The sequence below is a fragment of the Nycticebus coucang genome, chromosome Y (genome assembly GCF_027406575.1).
Source record: "Nycticebus coucang isolate mNycCou1 chromosome Y, mNycCou1.pri, whole genome shotgun sequence".
Classification (NCBI taxonomy): domain Eukaryota; kingdom Metazoa; phylum Chordata; class Mammalia; order Primates; family Lorisidae; genus Nycticebus; species Nycticebus coucang.
Window position 1 is genome coordinate 33912596 of NC_069805.1, and position 10683 is coordinate 33923278.

The window sequence follows — 10683 nt, forward strand, 5'->3', positions numbered from 1 at the left end:
GTGGCCAGCGCCCTACCCACTGAGCTACGGGCGCTGCCTAGTGACAAAATTCTTAAGTCTCCGGATTCTCTATTCTTGATGTCTCTTGGACAATTCCCTTCTTCCTTGAGAATGCTCTGATCTTTTAGAAACCTAGTGGGGTGGAAACCTGTGGCCTTGTAGGTCCTGAAGTGAGGCCTTTTGACTGAATCCCGATTTTATACAACTAATCCTTTTATATTAAAAAGGGAGTGCAGCAGAGAAAGAAGAAGCTCTTCTTTCTTCCTTTGGTGCTTAAAAAAGAACAATCTAGAAATCAGAAGGCCATGGGTCTCCCACCCCTGCAGATACCTTATATAAATTCATCAGAACAGTTACCAACTAAAAGCTCTTATTACTACCAACAGCCGTTGCAGTAGTAACAATGAGAACATTTTTTTTTTTTGACTGTGTAAATCTGTACGGTGAGTATTTTCAGTAGAGGGAAAAAGAAATACATAATGAAAGAAGTAGAAGTAATAAAAGTGTCTTCCTTGTGTGTTAGGAAAATAGTACATGCCCAAGATTTCTATTGCTTTAATATTTATCTTTGGAATATTGGCTGTATATTTAAAACTTCTAACTGGAGCAGTTTAAGTTTTTTTTTTCTTTTTTTGCAGCTTTTGGCCGGGACAGGATTTGAACCCGCCATCTCTGGCATATGGGGTCGGCACCCTACTCCTTTGAGCCACAGGTGCCGCCCCAGTCTAAGTTTTTAAACATTTTTGTTATTCCTTTTCTTAAGTTGCCTATTAGGCTTTTTACCATTTTAAGATGTTCCTTCTGCCTCATTTCAGAAATTGGGTTTACTAGAAGAGTTACTAGAAAGGCTTCTAATACAGATTTAAAGTATGGCAGTGAATGGGTAACAATAATTTGGTTGTAATCACTCTTGAAATCTCCTTTCAAATTTTCCTCTTCTAGATTTCCAGGTGTTGTAAAACAAGCTCATAACTGTCATAAGTACATGCTTCTTCGTCACATGTAAACAGTGCCCTGTGTTTGGTTCAGTGAATGTTTCCTCGAAGGAAAGCTTTGTACACAAAGGAGGTTGGATGGTCAAGATGTGGACAACCTTGCCATAGCGGCTTGGTCACACCTACACATTATGGAGTCTCAGACGATCTTCATTGTGCTGCTGAGACCCACGGTCATGCCAAACAAGGCTGTTGTGGGGATTGTTTGAGCTCAAGGAGTCATATGTTTGGAATAATAACTTCTGAAAATTCTTGCCTGAAAATTATAATTGTATTGATAAGATTATATAACAATGACAGTTATATGTTTAATATGTTAGAGAATAAAGTTAAAACTACTGTGGATGGCCCATAATCTAGGAAATTATCAAACTGATTTAAATTTAAATGCAGTAGAAGCCCTGTAAGGAACTGCAACAAACTGGTCCACACACAGAGGTGGTCAACATGAGGCCCCCTGTGTGGATATGTACGTGTGGTGCACGTCTGGCCTATGATAGAGAGGTCAGTTTAAGGAGGTGGTAAGTGTAGGGAGGTGATGAGCTATGGAGGTTCTGGTGTACATGCTCCTTAGAATTAGGTGCTGAGGGCATGTGTTTATGCTAGAATAAGGAATTTTTTTTTTTTTTTTTGTAGAGACAGAGTCTCACTTTATCGCCCTTGGTACAGTGCCATGGCATCACACAGCTCACAGCAACCTCCAGCTCCTGGGTTTAAGCGATTCTCTTGCCTCAGCCTCCAAGTAAGTAGCTGGGACTACAGGAGCCCACCACAATGCCCAGCTATTTTTTTGTTGCAGTTTGGCTAGGGCCGGGTTTGAACCTGCCACCTTTGGTATGTGGGGCCGGTGCCCTACCCACTGAGCCACAGACACCACCCAGAATAAGGGATTTTAATGGTTTCACAAGTTCAGATAACTTAAATAGCTATGTTCACTCACATAGAAAAATTCACTTTATACCTGATCTGAAGTGGAAACTATAGTAGATTTATTGTGGTAATTAAAAGACATAGTTTGGCTTTAGAAACAAATTATTGAATGAACAAGTTGACAGTGAAATTAAGTTAAGTGTTAATGAAAGCTTAAAAATTTTGCCATTTGCCTCAGTACCCGTACATCAGTGGGTAGGGTGTCAGCCACATACACAGGGCTGGCAGGTTTGAACCTGGCCAGGGCCTAATAAACAACATTGACAACTATAACAAAAAAATAGCTGGGGGTTGTGGCGGGCACCTGTAGACCCAGCTACTTGGGAGGCTGAGGCAGGAGAACCACTTAAGCCCAAGACTTTGAGGTTGCTGTGAGCCACGACACTCTACCGAGGGTGACATAGTAAGACTCTGTCTCAAAAAATATATATATTATTTTTCTTCTTTTTGCCATTTGTTTCCTGATCAAAGCATCCATCCGCTTAAAAGATATTTATCTGTTCTGATTTTCAGGCCCTTGAGCATAATTACAAATGCTTTGGTATCATTCTTTCTGTTCTTATTTATCACTGCTTATTTATCTGTATTTAATTCAAAGGGACTGAGGGTCAGTTTTGAAAGGTTATCATTGGGACCATTAATAATTTTTAAATTTAGGCTCCGCACCTGTGGCTCAAGTGCGTAAGGCGCCAACCACATACACCTGAGCTGGGGAGTTCAAATCCAGCCCAGGCCTACCAAACAACAATGATGGCTACAACCCAAATATAGCCAGGCATTGTGCAGGTGCCTGTAGTCCCAGCTACTTGGGATATGGAGGCAGGAGAATGGCTTGAGCCCAGGAGTTGGAGGTTGCTGTGAGCTGTGATGCCACAGCACTCTACCCGGACGACAGCTTGAAGCTCTGCCTGAAAAAAAAAAAAAATTTAATTTAGTGTTAACAAAAGTAATGAGATACACATTTTTTTTATTAATTATTTTTATGTTAGCACATTTTGTTAGAATATTGGTTTTTATTCCTGGAGTTGAATATTTCATATACATTCTACTGTGTCTGGGAATACCATTATGTGTTCAAGTGTCTGAGAGATTTAAAGTAGATCTTGCTTATGTTCTATTTTTTATTTTAGGTATAATTATTTTTTTAAAGTGGCAGTCATCGTTGATATTGATGAAGACCTAGTTTTACCACATGTACTTGGATTCCTCTTTTGTAACAGCGTGTTATGGGAATGATACCTGGTGACCTAGTGTCAACTCTGCATTTGCGGGGTCCTCGCTCTGGTTGTAAATGCTTGATTAACTTATTTTGGTTTCTTTTTAAAACATGATGAGTGAACTGGATGAGAAAACTCAGGGATATCATTGAAATTGTTACTTGTATTAGGTCTTAATGTAAATAGTACTTGAGAAATAATGGTACCTTTTGATTTATTTGAATGTTCTTTTTAAAACATCATACAAATGATGAAAGAACTCCTATGGTCCTTTTTTGTTAGAAAATGTATCTTTTAATTTTTTTTTTTTTTTGCAGTTTTTGGCCGGGGCTGGGTTTGAACCCGCAACCTCTAGCATATGGGGCCGGCGCCCCACTCCTTTGAGCCACAGGTGCCACCTGAAAATGTATCTTTTAGATGTAATCTCAAGAAATTCATTTTAAAACTCTGATGCCATTATTTTGTTTTTTTGTTTGTTTAGCCAGGCGTCCTCAAACTGTGGCCCACAGGCCACATGAAGCGGTGTGAATTGTATTTGTTCCCATTTTGTTTTTTACTTCAAAATAAGATATGTGCAGTGTGCATAGGAATTTGTTCATAGTTTTGTGTTTTTTTAAACTATAGTCCAGCCCTCGAACGGTCTGAGGGACAGTGAATTGGCCCCCTGTTTAAAAAGTTTGAGGACACCTGGTTTAGACAAAGTCTCACTTTGCCGCTCTTGGTAGAGTGCCATGGTGTCATAGCTTACAGCATCCTTAAACTTTTGGACTGAAGTGATTCTCTTGCCTCAACCTCCTGAGTAGCTGGGACTGCAGGCACCCAACTGTAGTAATTTAAATTATAAATAATGCCTGGCTATTTTTAGAGATGGGTTCTTGCTGTTGGTCAGGCTGTTCTCAAACTCCTGAACTCAGGTGATCACCTGCCTCAGACTCCCAGAGTACTAGGATTACAGGTGTGAGCCACCACACCCATCCTAATGCCATTATTTTTGTACTTAGAATTGATAAGCTTGTAGTATCGCCTAATTATATGAAAGTGTACTTGAGGTGAACTAGTTGATTTACTTTTCTCGAAGAGAGATGATACTTTACTATCTAGAAGGTATATTCTAAAGCATAGGAAAGATGAATTAAGTCAGTGTGTTAAACTGTAGTTCAAGTGGTCCTGGTCCCCTGCTCACACTACATGCCTCAACACATACATAACTAAAGGAAATTCAAAGTACTTATTAATTTTTTATAAAAATAACTCTCACTGTATTGTTGTCCTTTTTTTTTTTCTGTCTTAATCTTAATCCACGTATTTAGTGAGGAACTACTAGGTTCTGGCCACTCTGTTCTTTCTTAACGTGCTCATCATTTCCTTAACAACAAAGAAATGTCTGTGGAAACTGTGGCGTAAATTCATGGTTTCTATGGAGATAAAGGGGTAGGGAATGGTGAATTATTTTTTTATGTAGTAATTTAAATGTTTAAAAATGTAACAGATGTATTTTGCTATTGCAAGTCAAAAAGTAATAACTTGTTTAATCTAAACACTTCTTCCTTTTTTGCTTATTGGGCCATGAACTTGGAAACTTTGTAGTCTGCTCTGTCACATTAGGCCAAGAATATGAAATTTATTTTTTTGTGCCATAGTTAAACTTAGTAGTTAATTAAAGTACTGAAAAATAACACAGCAGCCAGCCCCTCAGAGTAAACAGCCAGGAAGTTCTAGATCAGTATTTTTCAACTTTTTTTTTTTTTTTTTTATCTCAGAGCATACTTGAACCTATAGTTAAATTACCATGGCACACTTAAATTATGTTGAACAAGAAAAAGAGTGAAAATGACTCGTCGCCTGTAGCTCAGTGATTAGGGTGCCCGCCACATACACCGGGGCTGGTGGTTTTGAATCTGGCCCAGGCCTGCTAAACAATGACAACTACAACAAAAAAATAGCCGGGCGTTGTGGCGGGCGCCTGTAGTCCCAGCTACGCTGGAGGCTGAGGCAAGAGAATCGCTTAAGGCTGGGAGTTTGAGGTTGCTATGACAGCACGACACTCTACTGAGGGGGACAGAGTGAGACTCTGTCTCAAAAAAAAAAAAAGAAAGAAAAGGAAAAGAGTGAAAAAAGAATGTATTTATTGTGCTTTGAACTTCTTTTGAAAAACAATTTTCATATTACTCCTAAGATCCTTTCATGGCACACTGGTTGAAAATCATTGTTTGAGACTCTTTAGTGGAGGGTCTTAATTATTATTAGTATTGTTTTGGGGTTGTCAGAGTTAGCAAATAAAATACAGGCACCTAGTTCTAGTTACATTTGAATTTTAGATAATGAATACTTTTTTAGTCTAACATTGTCCCAGATACTTTGTGGGACAGGATTATACCCAAGAAATTATTTGTCATTTCTTTACATCACCAGTCCATTCACATTTAACTTGTGTCTGGTCTGGTCTTTTATTTGACCACCATAGTTATTTCTATTTTTAAAAAAATTTTTAATATTTTTACTTTTTTTGGAGACAGAGTCTTGCTCTGTCACTCTGGCTAGAGTACAGTGGTGTTATCATAGCTCACTACAACCTCAAACTCTTGGGCACCAGGGATCCTCCTGTCTTAGCCTCCCAAGTAGCTGGCGCTCTGGGTACATGCCAACACGCCTAGCTAATAACTCTTGCTCAGGCTGGTCTCAAACTCCTGACCTCAAGCAATCCTCCTGCCTTGGACTTTTAGAGTACTAGAATTATAGGTGTGAGCCACCCCACATAGCAGTTTTTATTTATTTTATGTTAGATGCCAAGCGGTTCAGGGATGATTAAGGAGTTTTTGAGGGTCTCAAAATCTAACTGGGAGAGGCAAGAAGGAAGAGATGTGGAGAAGAGAACACCAGAGAGGGGAAAACATCACGGGAATCTATGTGTTTGGTGCTGGGGGTCCGAGCCACAGTGGGGGTGAGGAGATTGTTACAGTGCCTTATCAATGCCGAGGAAGGTCATCAGCTTGTTTAGACCCACATGCCATCCGGGTCGGCAAACCGCGCCTGCAAGTGCCTTTGAGTGGATGATGGGAAGGGAGAGAGGAGGAAACTAGAGAGTAATAAAAATGATAAAAAGAAATGAGAATGGGAGAAATTAGAGGAAAATGAGAGAAAGAGTCGAGTCCATCCTTTTTCTTCGGTTGTGGTGTCTCAGAGAAGGAGCCCTGAGAACCCTCGGTGCCTGGCGTGGCGATTCCTTACCTTGAGAAACTAGCAGACTCTGCACCTCAGGCTCCTCACTGGTTAGATGAGGGGCTGGCTGAGACAGTCTCGGACGTGATCTGATTATCAGGCCGTCCACACAACAGAGGCCTAACCCCCGGCTTTCTGTCTTTGAAGAGGCATTATCCAGGTTTTGATACCCTTCCTCCCATTCCCTCAGTCTTGCTCTGTCCTTCCAGCCACTTTTTGGAGGTTACAACGGTGACTTCAAGCCCTTTGTTTGACCCCAACATTCAGTATCTTTGCAATGAAATTGGTTCAGACTGCCTCGAAGATATTTGTTTCTTAATTTTTTTTCTTTGCCCTGACACCAGTGTAGTTTAAAATAAACAGTTGATAAATAAAACCTTCTAATATATTTTAAAATTTCCTTTTGTTCATTGTTGATAATTCAGTTCAGATTGAATAAAATGAAGGCTTAGAGCTAAAGCCTTGTATTTTAACAGAGGCAGTTTGTGAGATTGGAAATATTCAAATGTGTTTTGATCTGTCCCTTGTATGCTTCACTAAACTACCACGTGGTGGGGAATTAGGGCAGGGGTTACTTGTGGCCATTACCTGTTTAATACTCCATTTAAGCCTAGGCTATAAACTCAAAAGTGACTGCCAGTGATGATGGAAGATTTAATAGAAATAAATTTACTATTTAAAGTAGTGTTTTTTAACCATTTTTAGATTTGGAAAGTGTTTTGAAAATCTGATGAAGGCAACCAGCCCTCTTATCTGTTGAAGATAATTCAGGGGATTTTAGAGACGTCCTCCTCTCACTGATGGATGACCAGATTTTAAATTCATGATTTTGGACCTCAACTGTATAGTTAAACTGGTCTGTTCATTCAGTTCTTAAATCATTCATTCATGAACTAAGCTTAGGTATTGTGGGAGGCTCTGATTTTTAACTCTCTCCAAGCAGCAATAATAGTATTAATATAAACAGATTCAAGAGACCATTTTCATCTTGAAATGAGAAGCGTTATCTCACATACTGTGTGTCTCTAGCACGTGCTTTCTAAAGATGTAAGACTTACTTGGTGTGTCCTAAGGGAAACACGTAGCAACAGCGACCTCCCTGGCTTGTTGTCCGTGGCCTTCTTGCTTCCTTTTAGTACCCGCATACGTTATTTATAGTTATAATCACATAGTATTCTCTCGCCTCCCCATCTAAATCTTTATTTATAGACTTTTTGTGCTTCCATATGACTGTTATCTTTTTTTTTTTCTTTTTTTGGGTCAAATATTAGTGTAATGTTAATTTACAAGAAAGTAAACCAAACCTCTCCAGCAGCTCATTACCAACTGGTAAAACATAGGGGTCAGTGTTCTAGAGCTTTAAAAGATAAATATCAATACAATTGAGGAACCCTCCTCTATAGATAAAATGGGATGCTGTATCCATATTGCCAGTGACATTCTCCCCAGGAAATGCAAGCAGCCACATCCACCCTCCTTCAGACTGTAGAGCCATTACATTGTCACTGAAGACTCGGACCCAGCCATCCTTTTGCGTGTGATAAGAGGTCAATCAAACCTCCTGCGCAGGCATCTCTGTTGGTTTGGTAGATGGCTCAATGGGTCAGATCATAGGAGTAACCTTGATCCATGACCTGATAAGCATATACAAAGCCAGAACTCAGAGAGAAGGTGTCTCCCTGAGGTCCAGTTCCCTTCACTATCCACATAGTAGAGGCCGGCAACAGCTCCATGTCTTTGTAAAGATGCGCCCTGTTGGCCAACAGCTTGGAGGCAGCTGAGACCGAGATGCCTCCCTTATTTCAAAGCTTGTAGATTTGATGCTGCTGAGCCAGTAACTACTCCCGGAATCTTCAGGCTGCTGCATTCCAGTCATGGTGCCCAGCAGGTACCTTCTTCACCACCCAGGAGGCTATGTAAGTACCCAGTATAGTCCTGGAGTTGGCTACAACTATGACTGTGACAGAACTTGAAGGTCAGAGTGGTGTTTCCATGAAGCATTTCAATTCCTGTTCCTCTGGGATACCCCAGCTGGGCATGACCAGCCTCAGCCTATCAGCCTGGACTCCTTGAGCCCAGATCCAACAGTCTGCACCACCCCCAGGTCTGAAAAACCCACGCCAGTAGCAGCCTCTAGAGTGCTTACCACACCACGTCTACTGAGGGCAAAAGGAACTGACTGCTATCTCTAATGCTGCGCCACACTCCACTGAGTTGATCTTCCTCTCTAACGCTGGCCATAGATGCTGTGTCCTATTTTACACTTTTTGGAGAACGTTGAAAGTAACAATTTTAAGTTGCTTTTTCAGTCTTGTCTTGGATTAGTTTTTTCTGAGGGTAGATTCTCAAGGATGGAAGTAATGGTTTATTCGTTAACGTTTTTATTAAGTAGCTACTATATATCAGGCTGGGTCAAAGGCTTGGCTATTTCCGTGACAGTTGATATGGTTTGCCATTCTTTCCCTGTGTATGGGAGAAATACTTAACCAGTCAAGTCAGCTCTGAATTATCTAACCCAATAGACATGTGTTTGGTGAATGTTTAGAAGTAAACAAAAAGCATGTCAGAAAGGTAAATTTGAAGAAATGTCAGTATATAGCTAAATGAGATGTGGGTGTTTTTAGAATGATCTGCTGTTTGGTTTATTGACCCAACTTGGCCTTCTTTTGATATGGTAACTGAGTCATGAAACTGATAAGATCAGAGGAGTAGAAACATACACAAAGTTAAACATCCTGATAAATAACCTAGATTTATTTAAATCACCCAGAAAACTTTAAATTGAGTATTGACTGGGCCAGGTGCAGTGGCTCATGTCTGTAATCCTAACGCTCTGAGAGGCCGAGGCCGGTGGATAGCTTGAGCGTACAGGTTCGAGACCAGCTTGAGTAAAAATTGAGACCCTGTCTCTACTAAAAATAGAAAAACTGAGGGAAGAGTATCGCTTGAGCCCAAGAGTTGGAGGTTGCTGTAAACTATGATGCCACGACACTCTACCCAGGGCAACAGCTTGAGATTCTGTCTCAAAATACAAACAAACGAACAAACAAAAACAGCAACTGAATTTTGATTAAAGCAAAACCATAGTACACAGCTTTATTAATATAGCCAAACTTCTATTTTTGAATATTTTTTGAACACAGTATGTTCTAGGAAAACAAATGTTGCCTATTCTTGATTATTTCTCGATTAGTGGGGAGAGACAAATATACAAACAGATAGTTGTGCAGCATGTGGCAGACACTGGAAGAGAGTTTGTATGTCAGAAAATAGAAAGGAGAAAAAGTTTCTGTTTACCCAGATTTTTTACTATAGAGAGGCCTTTCTTTTCCTTTCATGGTTTACTTTTATGTCTTTGGAGAGGAAAAACAACACTTGTTAAAGAGTATGGTAAATATAAGTAACTTAGTTGGGATGAAATTTCAACGAGTTTTTGACATACATGTATAATTTAATGAAGATTCAAAATTGCATAATTAAAGGACCTTTGACTTAATGGTTTGCGGTATGGCTGGCTGGTTGAAGAAAAGTCATGGGTTGATGGTTATCTGAAAAGTAGCTAGTTTCTTCATCAATATAATTTCTAATTATCTTTGGAAGAGAAAATAGAATTGTGCATGCTGTCATTAGCCATAGCAAAAACATATTCTAGGATCTTTTTTTTCTGTCATCTAAATTAAAGAGCAAAAGGGTTGGTTTACCTGCTCTTCTAGAACACTGTGGAGATCTCTGTGTCCTTGGTGGTAAATTGGGATATTAACAGCACACACTTGATAAGGCCGCCCAGTCCACTACTGTGCTGTGTTAGATACAGATACTGTACTGTGCTCATCTTTGTCAACCTCTGAGCAGCTTTTGTTACTCTTGACCCTTCTTTCATCTTAAAGACTCTTCTCATTTAGCTCCTGAGACTGCAAACTCTAATTCTTTTCTTCTACCCCCTGCTCCTTTTCATTTTCTCTTCTTGGCTCTTCTACTTAATTACTAAATGTTGGGTGCCAAGAACCTCTAATCTTTCTGTTTATTCCTTTCCAAGGTGATCCATTAGTCCCATGGTTTTCAGTATCATCTATATCCTGATGAATCTCCAGATATGACCTGTGCAACTCAGAAGTCCAGAGTCCAGTCTGATTACTTCTTAGCTGTTACTCCTTTAATCCATCTCTAAGTTGGTCTCTACATCTGTCCACCAAAACAGCAAACAGAGGTTCTCGTCCTCTGTAATCTCCATGTTCAGTAAATGGCCTCGGATCTGTGACTCGTCCATGATGTTTCCGTCTTTTCCAAGCCAGCGAGCGGCAAGTGCCGTCTCCAGAACGCAT

General features: G+C 40.0%; 1 protein-coding gene across 1 annotated transcript in view; it reads right to left on the reverse strand.

The window, feature by feature from the left end:
- Window positions 1-10683, reverse strand: part of LOC128579068 (small G protein signaling modulator 1-like) — a 43707-nt gene extending 33024 nt beyond the window's left edge. The window contains exon 1 of the mRNA XM_053581350.1: window positions 10542-10683. Coding sequence (XP_053437325.1) covers window positions 10542-10683 — 142 coding nt within the window. The remainder of the gene's footprint in view (window positions 1-10541) is intronic.